Here is a 23,615-nt window from a genome sequence, read left to right as displayed (position 1 = left end):
TGTGTGGCCTCAGATGGCAGAGCAGGAGGCAGTGGCTGCCCTGGCAGGAGGAGCGTGCTGGTAAGGTGACCCCATCCCTGTGTGTGCTGTAAATGCTGCTCTGTGCTGGGCCTGACACCCAGAGTGCAAGTTGTTTCATGGTTTGCTAGGGAGAAGCCGAGTATGCAGAGGTGGCCGTGGGGGGAGGCAGCAGGGAGCTTCCTCCCAGGGGTGCAGCTGGCCTTGTGCTGGAGCCAGACAGCTCTGGTCTCTGACCACAGGATGGGAGGGCAGGAGCAGTGGAAGGCAGGGGCTAAAACCCGGATTGTGGATGAGGGGCAACTCTGGGCCCCAGGCAACTTTCAGGACCTCCCAGGGCAGAAGGCAGGAAGTGCCAGCTACTTGGTGCTGCCCAGGGAGCAGGGAACAGGAAGTCCCGCGTGGGGAGGAAGCACTGGCGGCCACAGGCCTCAGATGCAGCAGGAGTGAGCTGTAGGCACAGCTGTGGGGCAGCCAGGCGCGTCAGGCCTCACATGTCTGGGAGATGCAGATTGCCTGGGCTGGTGGCCCCTGAGCCGCATGGCCTCCCTGGGCCTCAGGACACCGGCCCCGAGCAGGTCACGAGGACGGACGGCCATGTGTTGGGTCAGCACCATCAGGTCAGTGGGGCGGCCCCAGGCCTGGGGGCTCGGGAGGCGGCACTGGTCTAGCACCTGAAGAACCAGTAAGGGGGCCCCACGTGGGAGCCAAAGCCTTCCCCGGGGCTGGCCATGGGGGCCCACAGGAGCTGGCCCTGGGCCTGCAAAAGGCAACAGGCTCTGAGAAGAGTGGTCTCTGTCTGGCTTGAGTGGCCCCTGAGCTGGACAGGCACAGGGGGAGCCCAGAGAGGGAATGTGATGTGAGAACACCCCTCACCCACCCCCGTCTCGTGCGGCCGATAGGGAGGCAGGGGCCAGCCTGCTGGGGTGGGGCCCGGGTCCGGGAACTTCCTGGGATACAGCCTGCAGGGTGGCCTTGGTGTTTGGGTCCTAAGTACACACATGTTGTGTGTGAGAGTGTGTGTTTCTGTGTGTGGGGGACAGAGAGAGCTGCACAAGGTCCCTGCTGCCCACCTGGGGAGTGCCATGCTCTGAAACCTGGTGCATTGTGGAGGACCCACAGGGACCTCAGGGACTGCCGGGCTGGGGCTGTGCTCAGGAACCCCAGGCTGTGCCACCCTTCCCCTAGCCGGCAGTGCTTCTCTGGCGTAGCTGGTTACTAGGCCTTTACGGGAAAATTTTGGTTTTGATTATGTTAACAGAGAAAGATTCTGGGAAGAGGAAGGAAACGAGGGAAACTGAAAGGGAAGAGCAAACAGCTGTGGGGAGGCAGGGCAGCCAGGGCTCCGCGGTGGAAGCCGCCCCATCTGCGCATCCCACCCCCGCCACCGGCCACCCACTGTGCGCCAAGCTGGGCCAGTGGCTGTGCTGGGCCGGGGGTGGTGCATAAGCCACCATTTACTGGCTGTGACTTTGGCCAAGTTTCTTTGTCAGTGACTTAGGGAGGACTCTGGTTTGAAGCTCAAGGTGTTGGATGATGAGGCGATCACTGAGAAGCACAGAGCTTGGCCCACAGGGAGTGCCTAGTGCACTTGGCACAATGCCTGATCCTCTCCCAGCCTCTATACCCGAGTCTGCAAAATAGAAGTAAAGTATTGAGCTCAGGTGGACCCTGGGTGATTTAGTGGGTGTGAGGTGCAGCTTGGCACTGGGCCCTGGCAGCTGGGAGTGGTGGTGATGGTTCTGTACGCAGGCTGCAGGACACTGAGATGCTGAAGACTGCACATGACAGGTCTTGTTGGTGTTTGGAGTCTGTGTGTGTGTAAATGAGTGCTTGCATATGCATGAGTGACTGTGATGAATGTGCATATTAGTATACATATGGGTGTGAGTGTGCACATATGAGTAGACATGTGAGTGCATGAGTGTGTATGAGAACGTATGAGAGCGAGTGGGCATGTGGGAGAATGAGTGCATGTATATGTGAGTATGGATGGTGTGAGTGTCAAGTGTACATGCATGAGTGTGACAGCATGCGCATATATGAGTGTGTGAATAAGTGCACAGGGTGACCTGGTATCTTCTCCCTTTGGGCTGGCTCCCCAGCCCCAACTTGCCCTCTGACTCCCACAAATGGGGCCAACCTCGTCACCACTAACAGTAAGTCCTTGACCCTATGGTCACATGAGGTGCTGGCTCCCTCACCACAACCAGGATGATCCTGCAGGAGCCCAGCCTTCCAGAGCCCCCACCCTGCTCTCATGCAGGGGCTCACGCCTGTGTGCAGGCAAGCCGTGCAGCTCATGTGCACGTCCTGTGTGAGTGCACCACCTGTGACATTAACTGGGTGTGCAGAGACACAGCGCACATGAGGGCCTGCACGGGCCATGACCACACACGCCTCAGGGCTCACGGGGCCCCAGGGTGGTGGGAGCCACAGAGCCTGCATTAAGTGGAACCTGATGGGGTGTCTCTGTGAGACTGAGCACTTTTTACCTGCCTGCTCTGCCCCCGACACCAGGAGCCTCAGGCCTTTGGGTCATCTGAACCAATTGCAACTTTGAGAGAAGGTAGGGAGATAAGCACAGAAACAGAGACCAGGTGCCCCGCCTTCCCTAATGTGCACGTGCACACATACACACACGCGCACAAGTATACAAGCTCAAATGCATATCCCCACGTGTGCACACACGCAAAGATCACATACTTTCTGGAAGGGCTCATGGAGCCCAGCAGCTACCACCAGCTCTGGCCACCCAACGCTGGCCCATGTGTCTCTAGAGCCCTGCCCCGGAGAGCAGCTGCAGAGGTGTCAGGGGACTCTGAGAGTGGACTCCTCCATACCCACTTTACATTGGAGGAGGTGGGAGCTCAGTGCAAGAAGGGCCCCGGGGAGGATGTGAACCCAGGTCTTCGGCACTCTCCCTCACAGCTCCTGCCCATGTTAACTCAGCCGACACTGCAGAAGCATGGTGACAGGTCCCCACCAGGGTGTCTGCCTCTACAGAGGAAGGGACTGAAGCACCCAGAGAGCTGGCAAGTAGGCCTGTGGAGTCCCCTGGAATGAATGAATGGAATTTAACCATCAGGTCCCTGGAAGAGGGGCTGGGCACTGAGAAGTGCAGCCAGGGAGTCCTGGCCAACTAGGAGTGTGGGTGCTCCTTGGGGATGGCCCTTGGCTTTCCCGAGCACAAGTGGAGCTGGAGTTTGTGAGCTGGGCAGAGATTCCCCAAGAGTAGTATGGTCACCACGGCCTCCATGGCCCATCGTCACCCTCAGCTGACACTTCCCCTTTCTGCTTTCAGCCTGGCCTGGCACTGGGCTCCTGGGCAGGTACCATCCCCTGGCACATGGCAGGGCCAGGTGGGGCAGAGGCTAGTAGGGTGGCAGGGGTGGGTTTCCCCTTGAATGGTCCCTCCTCTGGAGAGGGGCTGCGGGTGTCAGTGTCTATCCCTGAAGTGAGGAATTCCCAGGGGAGGTGAGGGTGCCACATGACCTGACCTTGTCATGACCTGCCCTCCTGCCCAGGGTCAGCTGATGATCACCTAGGAGGCTTCATCCTGCCCACAGCAGGACAGCAGCCAGGCAGGAACGAGCCCCTCACAGAATTGCGCCTGGCTATTCTAATAATTTTTAAGTGGATTCCTTGGAATATTCTGTATGTAAAATAATCTAATCGGTGACTAATCGCACTTCTTTCTTTCCATTCCGGATGCCTTTTATTTCTTTTTATTGCCTAATTACTCTGGTCAAAATCTCCAGTACTCTGCTGAATAGAAGTAAAGCCTGCCCCTACCTGACCACTGAGCTGGACCCATATAGGACTGTAACCTGTCCCTGTAACTCTTCCTGCTGAGCCTTGTCCAGGTGTGGAGCCAGGAGGAGGTGGTGGGCTTCATCTGTCCTCAGAGTGGCTCCTCCCACTTCAACACACAGGCCACGTCTTCTTAAAGCTTTTGGGTGGCGGGGGCCCAGTGGGGAGTGATGCCCCAGGGTAGGGGCTCTGTTTCAGCTTCCTGTGCCTTCCAGGAAACTTGCAGTCCCTGTCACCCACGGGATGAACATTCCATCCTTCTTTGTGGGCTCCCTGGGTTTCCCCTCTAGGCTGGATCTGAGCTGGTGAGCATGGGAGACAATGACCACCTAGTGGGGTCAGTGTTAGGGGCAGAGAAGGCTATGCTCGCTCCAAGGGAGGGACACAGGACTCCAGAGAGGTTATGGGAGACTGCCTGGAAGAGGGAACGCTTGAACTAACTCTTCCTTTCATTTTTGGATTGTTGCTAGTATATAGAAATAGAATTGATTTTTGTATGTCGATCTTGTATCTTGCTACCTTGCTGCTCATTCACTCTAATTTTTTTTTTTTTTTGAGATGGAATCTTGTTCTTGTCCCCCAGGCTGGAGTGCAATGGCGCGATCTCGGCTCACTACAACCTCCACCTCCTGAGTTCAAGCGATTCTCCTGCCTCAGCCTCCCAAGCAGCTGGGATTACAGGTGCCTGCCACCTTGTATTTTTAGTAGAAATGGGGTTTTACCATGTTGGCCAGGCTGGTCTCAAACTCCTGACCTCAGGTATTCCACCTGCCTCAACCTCCCAAAGTGCTGGGATTACAGTCGTGAGCCACTGCGCCTGGCTATTCTAATAATTTTTAAGTGGATTCCTTGGAATATTCTGTATGTAAAATAATCTAATCGGTGAATAATCGCACTTCTTTCTTTCCATTCCGGATGCCTTTTATTTCTTTTTATTGCCTAATTACTCTGGTCAAAATCTCCAGTACTATGCTGAATAGAAGTAAAGCAGACATTCTTTAGTTGTTCCTGTTCTTGGGGGCAAAGCTTTCAGTCTTTTACCACTAGGTATGTTAGCTTTGGGTTTTTCACATATCCGTTTATCAGACTGAGGAAGTTCCCTCCTATTCCTGGTTTGTTGACTGTTCTTATCATGGAAGAGTGTTGAATTTTGTCAAACACTTTTTCTTCATCTGTCAAAATCATGTGGTTGTTTGTCCTTTATTCTATTGATATGGTGTATTACATTCATTGTTTTGAATATTAAACCATCCTTGCATTCCTGGGATAAATTCCACTTGGTCTTGGTGTAGAATCCCTTTTATATGTTGCAGGATTCAGTTTGCTAGTATTTTGTTGAGGATGTTTATGTCTATATCCATAGGGGATATTGGTTTGTAGTTTACTTGTGATGTCTTTGTCTGATTTTGGTATTGGGATAATGCTGGCCTCATAGAATGAGTTCCCCTCCTCTTCTATTTTCTGGAAATTTGTGAAGGAGCTGTGTTCTTTTGAGCCAACTTTTGAGGGCTGGGTTAGTTCAATTTCAACTTTAGGCTGTGGCAACAGCATGGGCTGAGGCCTGCAAGTGGGTGCTTGCTCGATTTAGGTAACTGGAGCCATAGGGTCCGGCTGGCATAGGAGCACAGAAGGTAGAGGGCAGGAGTGACTGAATCAGGGAGGGCCAGTTTGGCATGAGGAGGCCCTAGAGGTTTAGCACTGAGCAGTGATGGGAATGGTGTGCATGTTGATTCTATGCTGGGTGGGGGGCTGGAGGCCCGGGAGGCCTGAGGAGAGGAAGTGGAAGGGGCTGCCAAGAGGCAATGGAGAGGGGCCTGGCAGGGTGGCTGGAAGGAGGTGGGAGCCTTGAGGCAGGCCAGACAAGGGCACAGAGATGGGACAGAGCCTTGAAAGCTGGGTGCAGTGGGAAGCCCAGAGAGTGGGCCTGAGGTGGGGCCTTGAAACCAGGGTGGGTGCCCCAGATGGACAGCTAGGTGAGGTCAGGCCCAGGCTTATAGAGCCACACCTGTACCTGGTCCATCTTGCTGGCAGCCTGTGTGCAGGTGGAAGATGGAGAAGGCAGGATGCCTGGGAGGCCAGCAAGGGCCTCTGCTGGCCTTTTGCCACCCCAGGGGACTCTCCTGGGTGAGGCGCCTGCATATGGGCAAGCAGGTGGGAGGTGCCAAGGACCAGACCCCTGGCTCCTTGGGGAATCTGGGGCTGAAGGCCCAAGGAGTCCCGCAGGAAGCTGAGGTGAGGGCGGGGCACGTGCCAGATCCCTTGCCCTGCTGCCGCCCTCCGTGCAGGTGCAGTTTTAACAGAGGCCACTTTCCCGAGGGAGCTGGTCAGAAGGGCCGGACGAGATGGGACCTGGGCAGGGCCTCAGAGCCGAGGCTCTCGTGCCCGCCGTGGATTTCCAACCAAGCTGTGTGGACTCGCAGGTGCTGGGGGAGTGGAGCAGGAGGCTTCGTTTGCATCGAAGGCTTCTTGATTCCAGGCTGCACCGACAGATGTGGGCCTCCTGTCCCCAGCGCCCACCACCCTCCTTGCAGCGTGGGGAAACTGAGGCCTGCAGGGGGCGGCCGCGCACGGTGACGCAGCAGGGGGCGGTGCCGGGAGGGGCGGGCCCGGGATCCTCACCTGCCCGCCCCGTCCCCCGCCGAGAGGGGAGGAGCCGGCGGCTGCCGGGCCAGGGCCGGCGGGCGCGGCGGGCATGGCGGGCTCCGGGCCGCGGCCGCGGAGCTGGGGCCGGCGGGAGGCGGGCGCCTGGGATGAGGCGGCGGCGGCCGGGGGGCGCGGCCCGGGGCCGTGCCGGTGCTCGCAGGGGAGGCGGGCGTGGACCGCCCCGGGGAAGCCGGCCGTGCCCGCCGCGTGGACGCCGTGAGTACCGAGCACCGGCCCCGACTCCGGGACGCGGGCCTCTAGCTTCCGGGTCTGGACCCCGCGCCCCGACTCCCTGGACCCGGGCCGCGAGCCCCGGGCGCTGCTGGTCGCCCACGCGCTTCTTGGGGGAACAAAGGCGGGCGTGGACCGTCCCAGCTGGCGGGTGGGGGGCTCAGGCCGGCACGGGGCTTGTCGGTCTGCGGGCAGCTCTCCGCGGGCGGACCGGGCACGGGGCTCCCTCCTCCATCCCCACTGCGTGGAGCTCCCTTGGGCCGAGCGCGGTAGGGCGAGCGCTGGGGTGTGGCGGCGCCTTTGTTCCAAACCTTGGCCTGTGGTTGGGGGCCCTGCGGCTGGGACCCGCCCAGAGGGGCTGGCTTTGGGTGCAGAAGGAGCTGGTGGGGTCCAGCCGGGTGACCCAGGCCGAGGCCGGCAGAAGACAGCCTGATGCCTTGGAGAAGTCCTCTTGCACTTGTGCTGGTTTGCTAAAAGCGGAGAGTACTTTTCTTTTTATTTATTTTGTTTTTAATTTTTTATTTTTAGCTCCAGCTCTGTTGCCCAGGCTGGAGAGCAGTGGCCAATCATAGCTTACTGCCTCCTGGAACTCCTGGCTCAATAGATCCTCCTGGATTAGCCTCCTGCAGGGACTATAGGTGTGCACCACCAAGCTCAACTAATTATTTTTTAGAGATGGTGGTCTCTATGTGTTGCCCAGGCTGGTCTTGAACGCCTGAGCTCAAGTGATCTGCCTGCTTTGGCCTCCCAAAGTGCTGGGATTACAGGCGTGAGCCACTGTATCTGGCTGTTTTATTTATTTCTAGAGACAGTGTCTCGCTTTGTTGCCCAGGCTGGAGTGTGGTGGTATGATCATAGACCACTGCAGCCTCAAACTCCTGGGCTCCAGTGATCCTCCTGCCTCAGCCTCCTAGAGCAGCTGGGACTACAGATGTGCCCCACCATGCCTGACTAATTAAAAAAAAAAAAATTATTGTTTTTTTTTAGAGATGGTGTCTTTCTATGTTGCCCTGGTTTAGTTTTCTTTATGTGTGTTTTTTGGGGTTGGAGCTGTAGTGGAACCAGTCCCAGCCCCACTGGGCATCTGGATCTGACCTTAGCTGCTCCATTAAGGGCTTAACAGGACACTGGCCACAGGCCTGCTCCCATCCAACTCCACTGGGGCCCCAGGAGGGACCTACGCAGGATGGAATGAGGGCAGGCACAGACCAAACAATGCAGGGTGGGGGTACTGTTCACTGGGATCAGAGGTGAGGAAGATGCTGGATTTAAGTGGGCAGTGAGGGTGCCTAGCAGAAGAGGAGACTCTCAACCTGGGTCTTGATGGATGAGTAGAAGTTCTCTGCATGGGAAGGGGTGGAGGTCATTTCAGGCAGAGGAGGAAGCATTAAACACCATGGTGGATCTCAAGGAGAGCAGCTGGAGCATGAGTAAGGGGGGCTGGAGTAGGGGGCAGGGCATGACGTTGGGTCTGGTGGGCCTGGGTTAGCCCCAAGGCAGTCACTGGTCCTCCACTGACTGTGTGGTCCTTGCTTGGGCTCAGAGGGAATGGCAGTGATATCCTGGGCTGGTGGGGTGAATAGCAACCAACCCACCAAATGGTGGTCACGGCCACTGCTGACCACAGTGTGCTGGGTGCTGGGCAGGGTATCCACTCTGTTCTCCAGCAACTGAGTCTTGGGTTCTCCCAGGACGGGAGTCCAGGTCGTTTGACCTGGGAACTGGGGACTCTTGGCTGCTCACTTGCCTTCTTCCTGTCTAGGCCCCTTATAGGCTCATCTGGCACTGGGACTTGAAGTAGTTATGGCCTGAAGTCTGACTTACCTGGGCTGGGGTTTTCTGAGTTCTTTCATCTCTGCCCAGCCCCCACGGGGCCTTGCACTCAGTTGCTGTGTGCAGAATGAACCAGTGGAGAGAAAGGGCTGCACGTAGCGCTCAGGATCCTGGGGTCAGGTGTGTGGCCGAGTGGACCAGGGGCTGACTGAGTGGACCAGGTGGCTCTGTCTCTCCTTGGGGTCCCACCCGGAAGCCCAAGGCCTTCAGAAAAGGGGTTTCCTTGCCTGTCATGGCCCCACCCTCCATGCTGTGTCCTGGATCTTGGCAGTGTCCCCATGAGCGCCCTGGCTCAGCCATCTCTTGCCTGACCGTAGCTGAGCCTCATGCCTTTGTTCTTTATTGCAGCTTCATGGCGGCTGAAGAGATGCATTGGCCTGTCCCTATGAAGGCCATTGGTGCCCAGAACCTGCTAACCATGCCTGGGGGCGTGGCCAAGGCTGGCTACCTGCACAAGAAGGGCGGTACCCAGCTGCAGCTGCTCAAATGTGAGTCCCCAGGGTGGCAGGGAGCACAGTGGGAGGGCGTGGGGGCAGGGCTGGCCATGTACATGTACGTGAGCATCCTCTCAGCCTCTGCTTCCTCACGTGGTGGGCCCTCTGGATTTTCCCGTTCCCTCTCTGGTGGCTGGCACCCCTGGAGAACCAGAGGTTGACCTCCCTAGCCCCCAGGACTGTAGCAGGGTTCAGGGTGGTGCACACTGCTGGCCAGCTGGCAAGGGGAGCTGCAGCCTGCAGCCAGGACCCGGGGACCACAGGTGGCCAGGTAGGTCTGGCCTCTGGTGCTGCCCTCACTGAATCCATGAGTGTTCAGCGAGTTAGTTGGTCACTTGGCCCACAGTGAACCTATGTGTCAAGTCCTGGCTGGGTGCTGGACCTCTGGAGCTGCACAAGACCCAGGCTCTGGCCCCCAGGACAGCTGGCTGAGAGGAAGAAGCAGCCCTCAGGCTCAGGAGATGGCCAAATGCTGAGATACTGAAGGCCAAGAGCATCAGGGCCTGAGCAGCAGGTGCTGCGTGCCTTTGCAGTAGCAGTACTCTCTGCCAGGGGCTCCCTGGCCGGGCCACCTGATTGAGATGTCCAGGCTGGACTGATTCGTTCCTTTGAGGGCACTGGTTGAGCTGCTCTCCTCTGCACAGACAGCCTCCTTGGAGGAGCTATAACTGGCTTGTCACCCAGCCTGGGAGGCGCTGCTCAGGGCTGGGGCAGTGGAGCTGGGGTGGTTTCAGTGTAACTTTCCACCTAGGGGTGGCCCCATACCAGTGGCCCCTCACTGGCAAACTCTCTGGGCTCCTGAGTCTCCCTCTTTTACTTTGTTTTTTTGAGACAGGGTCTTGCTCTGTTGTCCAGGCCAGAGTGGAGTGGCACGATCATGGCTCACTGCAGCCTCAACCTGCCAGGCTCAGGTGGTCCCCTCAGCTGGGACTACAGGCATGCCACTATGCACTGTTAATTTTTTCTAAGTTTCTTGTAGAGATGGAATTTCATTATGTTGCCCAGGCTGGCCTGGAGTTGCTGAACTCAAGCGATCCACCCACCTTGGCCTCCCAAAGTGCTAGGATTACAGGTGTGAGCCACCGCGTCCAGCCTATTTTTAATTTATTTTTATTATTTATTTATTTATTTTTTTGAGATGGAATCTGGCTCTGTTGCCCAGGCTGGAGTGCAGTGACGTGATCTCAGCTCACTGTAACCTCTACCTCCCAGGTACCAGCGATTCTGCCTCAGCCTCCTGAGTAGCTGGGATTACAGGCATGTGCCACCATGACCAGCTAATTTTTATATTTTTAGTACAGACTGGGTTTCACCATGTTGGTCAGCCTGGTCTCGAACTCCTGACCTCGGGTGATTCCGTCTCAGCCTCTGAAAGTTCTGGAATTACAGGCATGGGCCACCATGCCTGGCCTATTTATTATTTTTATGTCTCACTCTGTCACCCAGACTACAGTGCAGTGGTGCAAACATAGCTCACTGCAGCCCCTGGGCTCAAGTGATCCTCCCACCTCAGCCTCCCAAGTAGCTGGAACTACACGTGCATGCCACCACGTCCGGCTAAGTTTTGTATTTTTTGTAGAGACGGGGTTTCACATGTTGCTCAGGCTCACCCCATCTTTTATTTTTAGAGACAATCTCACTCTGTTACTGAGGCTGGAGTGCAGTGACGTGATCTTGGCTCACTGCAACCTCTTGACTTCTGAGTTCAAGCAATTATCCTGCTTCAGCCTCCTGAGTAGCTGGGATCACAGGCATGCGCCACCACACCTGGCTAATTTTTTATTTTTAGTAGAGATGGCGTTTCACCATGTTGGCCAGGGTGGTCTCAAACTCCTGAACTCAGGTGATCTGCCCACCTTGGCCTCCCACAGTGCTGGGATTACAGGTGTGAGCCACCGCGCCTGGCCTTAGCCCCCGTCTTTTAGCTCTGATGTAGAGGGAGCCTCCAACAGCCCTGCAGCACCTAGCAAGTCAGCTGTGGCCTCCCTGGGCCTCTGGTCCTGGCTCTGCCTTTCCTCGTGGTGGCTCCACACAGCCTCCCACATCTACCCCCTCTTTGTGGGCAGCCAGGCCTGCCTTCAAGTGGCACTCGGGCTAGCCGGTATGACCACACATTTTTCCTTATTTGGCCCCAGACTGGGCTCCTGGGGAGGGGGCAGCATGCCTACCTTGCTCCCTGCTCTTCCCTTTGGCGAGGCTTGGAGGCAGGAGGCCTGGCCCCAAGTTGCCCTGGAGAGGGTCCTCACAGGGGGTCTTGGCAACCACCCCTCCAGGCTCACCCTCCTGCTCTTGCCACCTCCCACAGGGCCCCTGCGCTTTGTCATCATCCACAAACGCTGCGTCTACTACTTCAAGAGCAGCACCTCCGCCTCCCCGCAGGGTGCCTTCTCCCTGAGTGGCTATAACCGGTAAGTGCCGACCTGCCTGCTGACCTCAGGCCCCCACAGCCAGCGGGTCCCTCCCAGCAGAGCCCTGGCTGGGCCTAAAGGAAAGTGCTTTCCTGAAGCAGCCTTCGTGCCCATCCCCTGCCCTCCCTGCCTAGCCTCCATGGTGCCTCACCCTCTCCATAGGTCCTGCCCTCAGGCCTAGGACCTTGGGTGTACCAGGGTCTTCCTGTGGCTTCGTGCACAGGTCACAGGGGCCTGGACAGCCTGCTCTCCAGAGTCTCCACTTGGCCACCACCCAGTGACTTCTGCATCCTTCCCCTCTGCCAACCTTGCCCCTTCACCCACCATGGCCTCTTTCCAGGCAGCCCAGACCCCAGCCAGCCCAGGCCCTGTCCCAAACTCTGGCCCGGCCCCAGGATCCCCTGCTTCAGGGTCCTCCCAGGCTGGGATCAGTTTCCAGCTTCACACATGTCCTGGGCTGGGCTCTATCCAGTGATGGGCCATGAGGTGCCCTAGAAGGCCTTCTGCACTAACAGGCAGGTGGGCAGTGGCCAGGTGGCAGGTGGGTGGTGGCCAAGTGACAGGTGGGCGGTGGCCAGGTGGCAGGTGGGTGGTGGCCAAGTGACAGGTGGGCGGTTGCCAGGTGGCAGGTGGGTGGTGGCCAGGTGACAGGTGGGCGGTGGCCAGGTGGCAGGTGGGTGGGGGAGTGCGTTGGCACAGCCTATGGCCTGGGTCCCACGCAGAGAGTTAATGCTGGCACCCAGCTCTGGTTCTGGGTGCCACCCCACCAGAGCCCTGCACCCCACAGCATTCATCTATGCCTCTTAGCACGCCTTAAGGGCTCAGCCCCTCCTGCCTATGAGGAATCAAGGGTCACATGGTGTCGGTAGCGGGACTGGGGCCTTCGGAGTGACTCTAGGCCCCGGCCTGCACCCTGGCCACAGGCCTGGTAGGGCAGCCTTGCTAGAGCACCCAGCCCCGTGCCAGGCCCCCAGGCTGGCACAGAGCTCTGGAGTCCCCTGGGGAAAGGCATTCCCTTTCCACAGACAGACACAGTACCTTCTGGCCTCTAGCATGTGCCAGCCATGCCGTGAATCCTGGGCCCAGAGGCAGATGCAATCATGCCCCGGGGAATTGTCTAGCCCATCAGGGAATGCTGGGCCTGAGGGGTTCTGGCCAGGCTCTCTTATGGGCCATATAAGTGCACCTGCCCGGTGCCTGACCAGCAGGGCTTCCCACATGATACACTTTGTGATCTCAGTGCAAACCCCACATTCTGGCCATGTGAGTGGGCCACAGAGCAGCCACGAGTCATTCCCTGAAATGCATGCAGGGCTGCCGCTGGGCCGCAGGGGCACGGAACCCTGTGGGGGCCCCCAGGCAGGCCAAGCAAGCCTTGGCAAGTGGGGCCAGAGGTGGGAGGGTGGCGTCCATGTAAAGTGGCATTGGCGGGCATCGAGGCAGGTGTGTCCTTGTCTCCTGTGCACTGCTGCCTCTAGGAAGCCCACGCAGCACCCCTCTTCCACGCCCCTCCATGCCCCCTTATGCCTGCTTGGGCATGAAGCTCACTACCGGGAGCATCAGCAGCCCGGGCCCACCCTGATCTGCCCGCTTCCGCTGGGGCGTGGTGCTGGTGCTGAGATGCGTTCACGGGTGGGGGCTGTGGGAAGGCCATCCCTACAGCTGTGAACCAGGCCGTGACCCCTGGCGCTGTGCCCCCAGGGTGATGCGGGCGGCCGAGGAGACCACGTCCAACAACGTTTTCCCCTTCAAGATCATCCACATCAGCAAGAAGCACCGCACGTGGTTCTTCTCGGCCTCCTCCGAGGACGAGCGCAAGGTGACTGGGGGTGTGGGCCTGCAGGCACCAGGCTGGACCCGCCTCGGGGGCTTGCTGGTGCCGGGGCTCTGGCCTCTCAGCCCCGAGCAAGGAGGAGGTGTGGCCAGGACACAGGCAGCTGGGTGGGCACCGCCCCTAGCCCCATCCCCGTGCCCAGAGACTGGTGCCAGCGCCCACACAAGGAACGTGCTGTCCTGGGAGGTGCCCCTGTGGGCTGAGGGGAACCACACAGCCATGCTGTATCCAGCTGGGTCTTCTCCCCTGACCTTGGGAGTCACAGCAGAGCAGGCAGGGCAGCGATGGTGGAGGGGTGTGGTGGGGCCCACCCTGGTGGCACCGTGCCCACCGCAGCCCCGCTGACCTGCAGAGCTGGATGGCCTTGCTGCGCAGGGAGATTGGCCACTTCCACGAAAAGAGAGACCTGCCCCTGGACACCAGGTGAGCCCGGGCCCGGGGCGTGCCAGGCAGTGAGGGCCCCTGGGGCGCCTGGGCCTGACCCGGGTGTCCGCCTCCCAGCCCCGGGCTTGGCATAGAATTCTCTCCTTAAAAGTTTCCGGGAGATGCCAGGCGGGCCCCGCGTATGGGTGTGCATGCATCTCTCTGCTTCTGTCTACCTCCAGCCCTGTCTTGTCACGTCTTTTCTGTGTTGCTGCCATGGGTAGTTACTGTTAGGGGATCATGTGTGTTTATACATCTGCCACCAGCAGCAGCTGGGCACTTTGGGTTCCCAGCCCCCTACACCCACCCTGGCTCACCCGGAGTGAGACCAGAATGAATCTCCCAGCGGGTCGCTGCTGGGCATTCGGAGCCTTGGCAGCCTCCCCCGTGAGCTGGCCCAGTGCCCAGCAGTTACTCTCTGGATTGGGACTGCCTGGTCCGAGATGGTGTGGAGGGAACAAACCTTCCTGTCCTTTCACTGGTGGGGACAGGAGGCCCAGGGAGGGCTGGGCACACCCAAGGCTGCCCTGCAGGTCCCTGCCTGACCCCGAGCTCCTGGCCCCTGGTCCAGCCTGTCCTGCCTCGGACCCAGCCCAGAGTCGCCCAAGCCTTCTTGAGGCAGGAGCAGGTGGAGAGGTGGGCACAGTCAGGGCGGCCATCCTTGTGGGCCAGGAGGGATACCCAGAGGAGGCACCACAGCCTCCAGTTCTCGTGTCTGTCCTTGTAACTGTGTGTGCATGTCCCTGCGTTGCTCTGTGTGCATGTCCCCGTGTTGCTCTGTGTGCATGTCCACGTGCTTCTCTGTGTGTACATGTCCACGTGTTGCTCCATGTCTGTGTGCATGTCCGCGTGTTGCTCCGTGTCTGTGTGTGCATGTCCGCGTGTTGCTCCGTGTCTGTGTGTGCATGTCTGCGTGTTGCACCATGTGTGTGCACATGTCCACGTGTTTCTGTGTGTGCATGTCCACGTGTTGCTTCATGTCTGTATGTGCATGTCCATGTGTTGCTCTGTGTGTGTGTGTGCATATCCGCATGTTGCTCTGTGTGTGTGTGCATGTCTGTGTGTTACTCTGTGTCTGTGTGCATATCCGCGTGTTACTCTGTGTCTGTGTGCATGTCCGCGTGTTGCTCTGTGTGTGTGTGTGCATATCTGCGTGTTGCTCTGTGTCTGTGTGCATGTCCACGTGTTGCTCTGTGTGTGTGTGTGCATGTCCGTGTGTTGCTCCGTGTCTGTGTGTGAACATCTGTGCTTGTCCTGTGTCTGTGTTTATCCTTGTACTTCCATGTCTGTGTGACAGAGTCCTTGTGTCTGTGTGTCCACATGTCTGTGCGTGTCCCTGTGTCTTTGTGTACATACATATTCATGTCTGTGTGCCTGTGTTCCTGCGTGTGCATGTGTGTGCATATGTGCATCTGTGTGTCTGTCAGTGTATCCATGTGTGCATCTGTGTGTCTGTCAGCCTATCCGTGCGTGCGTGTGTCTGTCAGCATATCTGTGTGTGCATCTGTGTATCTGTCCGTGTATCCGCGTGTGCCTGTGTGTACCTTTGTGTGAGCATCAAGGGACCTCCCAGGCCTGGTGTTCACTGTCCGCCCCAACCCACCCTGCATTGCAGCGACTCCAGCTCAGACACGGACAGCTTCTACGGCGCAGTCGAGCGGCCTGTGGATATCAGCCTCTCCCCATACCCCACAGACAATGAAGGTGAGGAATTTCTCCGCGTCCACTCCCCATCCGCCTCTCCCCACCTGGCCTCTGACAGTGAGGGGCCCAGCCCTCCTCTTGGCCGCTGTGGAGGAGAGGGAGGTGTGTTCGTCTGTGCTCCTTGCTCTGGCCCTTTGGCAGAGCGCAGTGGCATCCCTGGGTTCTGGCCTTCAGCAGCAGGGTCTGGACTCACAGTCCTCCCAGTGGGTGCTCACCCCTTGCCTCCTGGACTCAGCTCCAGGCATGGAGCATTGCTCGGAGACTGGGCCTGGGCCAGTTTGGCTCTCACCCCCCGCCCCTCCCATGCAGACTATGAGCATGACGACGAGGATGACTCCTACATGGAGCCCGACTCCCCGGAACCCGGAAGGCTTGAGGGTAGGTGGGGCAGGTGGGCCTGGGGAGCTCTGGGTGCGTGGGAAGCAGGGGCTGAGACTGGGAGCAGAGCCCCTCCGAGGCTAGGGATGTTGGCCCAGGTACCGCTCTGGGTGGCTTCTGTTTCCCTGTGGTGGCCCAAGTATTATGAGGATTGGAGCAGAAGAGGTGTACCCGCTGCCGGCTCTGCTTGTCTCCTCCTCCCACCTCCCAGGAGGAAGGACAGGCACATGGCGATAAGTGGCAGGTGGAGCCAGGGCGGCGCTGGGGGATGAGCATGGGGAAGGAAGGACGTTGAGGAGCACGCAGACTCAGGGCAGGTCCATGTTCCCATGACTGCCAGCTTGTGTGGACACTGCTGCAGACCAGGTCCTTGCCCCACCACACCCCATCCCATCCCAGTGTCTACCTACCTCCTGCAGCACACGGCCTAGTCATGGAGACAGGCTGATACAGGTGGTCACATGTGGATGACGGAAGCATGAGCTGGGTGGGGAGGACGTGCCTCTGTCCTCCTCTGTCCCCTCCCTCCCTTCTTCCCTACCCATTATCTCTCCAGCCCCCTCATCTTGTCAATTTCCTCATGTCTGGGGCTGATCCTTGATCTTTCCATCTTCCCTGTGTCCGCCCCTGCCTCCTTGTTTTCCAGCCTCCTGTCCTCACTGACCTGGCCTCTGCCGACCCCAGTCCCTAACCCTGTGTCCTCTCTGCCGCCCATCCCCTCCCACCTTCAGGCTCCCAGATCCAGCCCCTCTTCTCCTGCCGCTCCCTCCCTCCTTCCCTCTGGGGCCCCAGTGCCACCAGGATCTGTGGACTGCTTGCCTCAGTTTCCCTCCGTGCAGAGCTCTCGTCTCACAGTATTCACCATGCCCATCGCCTCACCCACACCCTCCTGTCTTAGCCTGGCTGGCCCAGCCTTGGCGAGCCTGGACTCCATCTGCCCAGCCCTGAGCTGCGGCCCAGTGAGGCTAGAGATGGGCCTGGGAGCCACCAGTGCTCCTGCATGCTACTGCTCCGCTCGCCCTCCCTCTGGACCCCCTCCATCCTCTCCCCAAAACATTTCTCATCCAGGATCCCTGTGGCCTCCCCATTCCCAGTTCCAGCGCTCAGTCCTGAGCCACACCAGCCTGGCGCCCGCCCTATTCCTTGCCTGCCCGTCCTCCAGGCGCCCCATGCTCCCAGGGCCCTCTTCGCTGTGCTGGCCCCGTGAGGGATGCCCGGGACTCAGGCCTCATTCCTCTCCCGAATTCCCCGGGTGACAGCCTGGGTCATCTGCAGGCTGCCGACTCTGACTCGTGTCCAGCTGGGACCTCTGAACTCTGCACACATTCTCTGACCCCTCATCCCCTGGCATCTCCCAGCTTTCTGGACATGTTCTGAGCAAACACAGGCCTTTACCTCCCTCCCAGCTGCTCCCGTCCCCCGTCCTTGGGAATTCCATCCTCCCTCTCGCTCCGGCCAAGCCCTGAGATCCTCCTTGACTTCTCTTCCTTTCACTTCCTTCCACCTCTGTGAACCTGATGGCTCCTCAGGTGTCTTCTAGGCTTCAGGAAGCGGCCACAGGCTGCCACAGGGAGGATGAATGGGGAGGGCTGGGGGTGGTGGGTGGTCTGGGACCCTGGGGAAGGCAGGATGGGAGTCCTGGATGCTGGGCTGCGGGGGTGGATAGGCTGTGGCGTGGGCCTACCACGGGTTGCACTCCTGGTTGGTCCGGCTGCGGTGGTGGGTGGTTGGCCCGGCTGCGGGGGTGGGCAGGCTGTGGCATGGGTCTACTGCGGGTTGCACTCCTGGTTGGCCCGGCTGCGGGGGTGGGTGGCTGGCCCGGCTGCGGGGGTGGGTGGCTGGCCCGGCTGCGGGGGTGGGTGGTTGGCCCGGCTGCGGGGGTGGGTGGTTGGCCCGGCTGCGGGGGTGGGTGGTTGGCCCGGCTGCGGGGGTGGGCAGGCTGTGTCCTGGTTGACTCGGCTGACCACTGCCAGCAGAGAGTAGTGTTGGCTCAGTCTCTGTCAGGGTCCAACTTGGGTCTCTTTGCTCTACAGATGCCCTGACGCACCCACCGGCTTACCCACCACCCCCAGTGCCCACGCCCAGGAAGCCAGCCTTCTCCGACATGCCCCGGGCCCACTCCTTTACCTCCAAGGGCCCCGGTCCCCTGCTGCCACCCCCACCCCCTAAGCACGGCCTCCCAGATGTTGGCCCAGCTGCTGAGGACTCCAAGAGGGAGCCATTGGGCCCGAGGCGGGCTGAGCCTTGCCCCAGGGTACCTCCTACCCCCCGAAGGATGAGTGACCCCCCTCTGGGCGCCATGCCCACCGCGCCCGGCCTCCGGAAACCCCCTTGCTTCCGGGAGAGTGCCAGCCCTAGCCCGGAGCCCTGGACCCCTGGCCACGGGGCCTGCTCCACTTCCAGTGTTGCCATCATGGCCACTGCCACCTCCAGAAACTGTGACAAACTCAAGTCCTTCCACCTGTCCCCCCGAGGACCACCCACATCTGAGCCCCCACCTGTGCCAGCCAACAAGCCCAAGTTCCTGAAGACAGCTGAAGAGGATCCCCCAAGGGAGGCAGCCATGCCCGGACTCTTTGTGCCCCCCGTGGCTCCCCGGCCTCCTGCACTAAAGCTGCCAGTGCCTGAGGCCACGGCACGGCCCGCAGTCCTGCCCAGGCCAGAGAAACCACAGCTTCCCCACCTCCAGTGAGTTTGTGTTGCGGCTGCAAGCCCTGCCTCCAGCTACAGAGACCCTGGCCTGGCCTCTGATGGGCACTGTGCCCACCCCGCTCCCCTGGCACTCTTAGCCCACGATGGGGTACCAGGTGCAGGGGTAGGAAGGTTCCCTGATGCCTCCAGTCTGCCATGGTGGAACGTGAAGCATGTCCATGAGCCAGCCCTGAAGCTTGCTGGAATGCTTTGGGTTTTTTTCTTTTTGAGACAGGGTCTCACTCCGGCAACCAAGCTGGAGTGCAGTGGCACGATCTCAGCTCACTGCAACCTCCGCCTCCCGGGTTCCAGTGATTCTCCTGCCTCAGCCTCCTGAGTAGCTGGGACCACAGGCGCCTGCCAACACGCCTGGCTAATTTTTGTATTTTTAGTAGAGACCGGGGTTTCACTATGTTGGCAGGTTGGTCTTGAACTCCTGGCCTCAAGTGATCCGCCTGCCTCGGCCTCCCAAAGTGCTGGAATCACGGGCGTGAGTCACCGCGTCTGGCTGACATGCTTTCTGCTTTATTTCTGGGAAGTGCCAGGAGACCAGTTTGTCCCCCGCTCCCACAGAGTTACTCACACCAATGGCTGTGGTCAGAGGCATCTGGGACCCCAGGTGGGCTTCCTGCCTTGCTTGGCAGGCAAAGGGGCAGGTTTCACATGGGTGTGCTGTTCGCACGCGCACCCTTGAATGCCCACAGTGCCCTTCTCCCAGGGCTCTGGGAACACCTCTGAGATGCCTGTTGCCTGCGTGGAAGTGCCTGTGAGCAGCCCTTGTCACACTCGTGGTTCTGGCTCACCAAGGGCTGCAGAGGTGCAGATGTTTGGAAGTCACTGTTTTCCATGACTGTGGGGAGAGCGGTTCCAGGGCTCAGCCTCAGCCACAGGCTGGCCGCCCATGCTGGTGTGGCCCCGTGAATCCTCCCTGGAGCCTGGGAGGCTTTGCTGAGCGGGACCACCTAGCCACACAGGGAGGTGTGCAGGCTTCTGCCATGGGCGTCCCTCGGGGTCACATTGCGTTGTTCATCTGGTTCACATCGTCCACTCCCCTGCAGCTCTGAGTGGGCTGTGATTTGGCCATGGCCAGACTTCTCCTCCCCACGAGCATCCAGAGCACTTGTTGACGGTGCGATGACACTGAGCTCGGGCCTCTGGGCCCCCCTTACCAGCATCCGTGGCAGCCCTGACCCCTGACTCAGGTGTCAGGCGATTCCTGCTACCCCAGGGCAGTCAGCACGAGCCCTACCCGGATCTCTGTTGTCCTGGGCCTTTTGTGGTCACAGGGGCCATAGCAGGCAGCTTGCTGTCCTCACACAGAGGGGAGTGGGGAGGGGAGCAGAGGGTGGCTGTCCCTGTGTCTGACAGTGAAATGGTCCTGCCTTCGTCTCCCTGCCTCGCCCTCCAGGCGATCGCCTCCCGATGGGCAGAGCTTCAGGAGCTTCTCCTTTGAAAAGCCCCAGCAACCCTCGCAGGCTGATGCTGGCGGGGACGACTCGGACGAGGACTATGAGAAGGCAAGGCTGAGCAGCAAGCCCAGGTCCCAGTGGCCAGCAGAGGGACAGGTGGTGGGAGAGCCATAGGCCAGGGTGGCCCCTCACAGACCATCCTGAGCAAGGACCCCTCGAGAACCCGGGAGCCTAGGGGGGACACAGCGCCATGCAAAGCCCCAGATCCTGGCACTGGGTGGCCGCCGTCCGGGGAGTGGTGGTGTGGGTGGATCGCTCCGACGTTGGCACTGACACCGTCAGCCTCTTGCAGGTGCCGCTGCCCAACTCGGTCTTCATCAACACCACGGAATCCTGCGAAGTGGAAAGGTCAGCAGAAAGCCCTGGATGCCCTGGGTCCCCCGCTGTGTCCCTCTCACTAGCTTCTGTGTTGGGGAGTTGCTGGCACAAGTATATGGCCCTGCGTGCAGAAGGAACCAGAGGAGTAGACCCCCTTGCTGTGTCCCATGCCCAGCTGGCACCCTGGCTGGCCAGGGCTCTGCTGGGCTGCTTCCCTCAGCTTCACGGCAGCCCGACACACTCAGCGCCTGAGACGTACAACAGCGAGAGGACAGAAAGCCGGGCTTGGGAGCGGGGCGGGAAAGTCCCTGTGAAAGCTGCCCGAGAAGGGCTCACTTGCCAATATGACTGTCTTATTTTAGGCTGTTCAAGGCTACAAGCCCCCGGGGAGAGCCCCAGGATGGACTCTACTGCATCCGGAACTCCTCTACCAAGTCGGGGAAGGTAGGCGCCAGGGGAAGATGCCCCAAGGCCCCATGCGGTTGGCCTCTCTGGCTCTCCACACACCCAGGCTGTGGGCAGGCCCAGGACTCCGCAGTTCCTAGACCACTCCCCTTGTGGACTCTTACTTGGTGTCTCAGCTAAATTCTCTGCCCAGCAGCACCCCCTAATCTATTCCCTAATAGATTTCCATCTGCAAATTGGGGGCGATGATGGCCACCTCCCAGTGGGGGCCAGGACTCGGGTGGGGTAGGGCTCATGCTTCGGGGTGGGGGAGGCCACATGGGGCAGTGGGAACGCCCGGTCTGCCCGTGTCCCTCCGAGCGTGAAGCTGTGGCCTCACTGAGCCATGCTCTCCCAGGTGTGTCGGAGTGGTTTTTGGTGGTTATGAGCTGTTGCTCATCAGAGGCTCTCTGAGGGCTGCCAGTGTCGTCCCCGCTGTCCCTATCTATGCAGGTGGTCTGGGGCCCCTCCCCACCCCCCGAGGGCCTGACCCCGGCCATGATGGTTCTGCTTACGCTATCCTCAGATAAAACAGTCGAGATCACTCATTCAAATCATCCGCGTCATCAAATCAAATAAATCAAATCCAAAAATCATCAAGATCAAATCATCCGTCATCAAAATCGAATCAAATCAAATCACGTAAAATCAAAAAAATCGCGTCACAAATCACAGGATCCATGGCAAAATCCGGCAAATCAAAATCCGCGTCAATCAAATCCGCGTCAAAATCCGCCATCCGGAACCATCAAATCCTGCATCAAATAAATCAAAATCAAAATCCGCGTCATCAAAATCCGGCAAATCAAATCCGCAGCGAAATCGCGTCCATCAAGATCATGCGTCAATCAAAATCCATGAATCAAAATCAAGATCACGATCCGGAAATCAGCGATCAGATCTGCGATCAAAAGATCCGCGATCCGATAAATCACTCAAATCACGTCAATCCGATAAAAATCCGCGTCAAAATCGTCGATAAGGAGCAAGAGGTGGGAGGAGTGAGGGAGAGGGGATGAAGGGGTGACGGGGTGAGAGGGTGAGGTGAGGGTGAGGGGGTGAGGGGTGAGGGGGTGAGGTGAGAGGGTGAGGGGGTGAGGGTGAGAGAGTGGCAGGATGAGGTGAGAGGGTGAGAGGGTGAGGGGGTGAGGGGGTGAGGGGGTAAGGGGGTGAGAGGGCTCCGAGTGGGACAGGGACCCTGGCTGCATGGCTTGGCAAGAGGCAGAGCAGAATCTCCCTGATTGGGTGTAGGCAGCAGGTAGACTGAGAATGGCACCTCTGGGATGCCACCCTCCCCCGCTCCTGCTCAGCCTCCCTCCTCTCCTGGCCTAGCTTTGTCCTCCACTCACCCTAGTGGGGATGGATGGTCAGCCGTAGACCCTGGGTTGCTGATCTTGTCTTTTTCTTTTCGCGGGGACAGGGGTCTCACTGTCTTTCTCAGGCTGGTCTCACATTCTGGGGCTCAAGCAATCCTCCCACCGCGGCCTCCCACCGTGCTGGGATTGCAGGCATGGGCCACTGTGCCTGGCCCGGTCCCTAGGTTCATTTTCTGACCTTGTCTGCAGTGCTCTGGGTGCAGGCTCCTGGACACGGGGGACGGAGGGGAAGTGAGGTGGGAATGTGGAGAGCACAGGCCCGATGTGGAGGCCACCCTGGGGGCACCACCGACAGCCAGGGGCCTGACGCTGCTGTTGCTGCTGCTGCCTTGTGTTACAGACGGGGAGACTGAGGCCTAGAGCCGCCGAGTGGCCTGGCCCTGCTGATGCTCCCCCTTTCTTTCCCCACAGGACTCTAAGTTCTACCTGGAGGGCGAGGTCCTGTTTGTGAGTGTGGGCAGCATGGTGGAGCACTACCACACCCACGTGCTGCCCAGCCACCAGAGCCTGCTGCTGCGGCACCCCTACGGCTACTCTGGGCCGAGGTGATGCCTGCCCGTGTGGCTGCCAGGCCAAGGCAGTCACAGGGGCCCTGACCCCAGGCCACACAGATGGACATGGGCCCACGTGGGAGGGTGAGCAGGAGCAAGGCCCTGCTTGCCTAGGGCCTCTGTGATGGACATCTCGTAGGACCCTGCCAGTCTCATCCAGCAGGCTGGGTTCCAAGGCTGGACCAGGCTCCAGGCTCCAGAGGACGAGGGGACTCTGTTGCCCCACACTAACTTGCCCTGTCCCAACCCCAGAAACCCAGGACCAAGTCGTGCCTGGGCTCCGAGGACAAGAACAGTGGTCCCCCCATCACACACACCCCACAGTGGGCTGGGAGCCCGGCAGGGCCAGGGCAGCTGGGTGGGGCCGGGGCTGGCCCTGGGACCCCGAGGAACGCTAAGACACAGGCTCCAGTAGGGGCTGTTGCCTCCAATAAAGCAGCAGTGAGCTTTGCCTTGGTGGCTGGGGCTTGATTGGGAAGGAGGGGATGACCAGCTTCCTGGGTGCCCACACTGATGTCCAAGTGGTGACTGCAGCAGTACCCAGGAACCCCAAGAGTTGGTTGTCCTGTCTTCCAGGGTGCAGGTCACTGAGTGACTTCTCCAGGGTTCACAGCTAGTAACAGATCAGGACCCAAACTTGGGCAGTCTGGGCTGGGAGCCCACACCCCACGCACTAGTTCTGCTGCCTTCGGTCAGGCCAGGGCAGTGCTGCTGCAGAGCTAGAAGGCCCTGCAGCTACAGCTGGTTCATTCCCTGCATTAGTGCATGAGCAGTTACTGGGTATCTCCTGCATGCCTGGTCCTGTTCCAGACAGGGGCCTCTGGCCTGGCTGAGTTCACAGCCCAGTCTGGGGACAGCTAGGTATGAGGTGCTTATGGCACAGTGTCCAGGGCAGCTGGGTGTGCAGGGACTAGGGGTTTCAGGAATACTTTTTGGAGGAAGTGACAGCTATGATGGGACGGGAACAGTGGACCCTAAGCAGGCCAA

At 59.4% G+C, this 23,615-nt stretch overlaps 1 protein-coding gene across 1 annotated transcript; it reads left to right on the top strand.

Annotated features, from left to right (window-relative positions):
* The first annotated feature begins 4,613 nt into the window (after window positions 1–4,613).
* Window positions 4,614–23,080, top strand: SH3BP2 (SH3 domain binding protein 2). The gene is made up of 14 exons (XM_031664832.1): window positions 4,614–6,690; window positions 8,569–8,658; window positions 8,887–9,026; window positions 11,338–11,440; window positions 13,142–13,259; window positions 13,627–13,697; window positions 15,313–15,401; window positions 15,711–15,779; window positions 17,813–18,467; window positions 19,879–19,987; window positions 20,232–20,287; window positions 20,620–20,701; window positions 21,155–21,205; window positions 22,465–23,080. Exons 1-14 carry the CDS (start codon window positions 6,524–6,526, stop codon window positions 22,624–22,626), a joined length of 1,962 nt encoding a protein of 653 aa, XP_031520692.1. The 5' UTR covers window positions 4,614–6,523; the 3' UTR covers window positions 22,627–23,080.
* The last annotated feature ends 535 nt before the right edge of the window (window positions 23,081–23,615 follow it).

The sequence above is a fragment of the Papio anubis genome, chromosome 3 (assembly GCF_008728515.1).
Source record: "Papio anubis isolate 15944 chromosome 3, Panubis1.0, whole genome shotgun sequence".
NCBI classification, from domain to species: domain Eukaryota; kingdom Metazoa; phylum Chordata; class Mammalia; order Primates; family Cercopithecidae; genus Papio; species Papio anubis.
The sequence above is the reverse complement of the archived record's forward strand: the minus strand, read 5'-3'. Positions and strand labels throughout refer to the sequence as shown.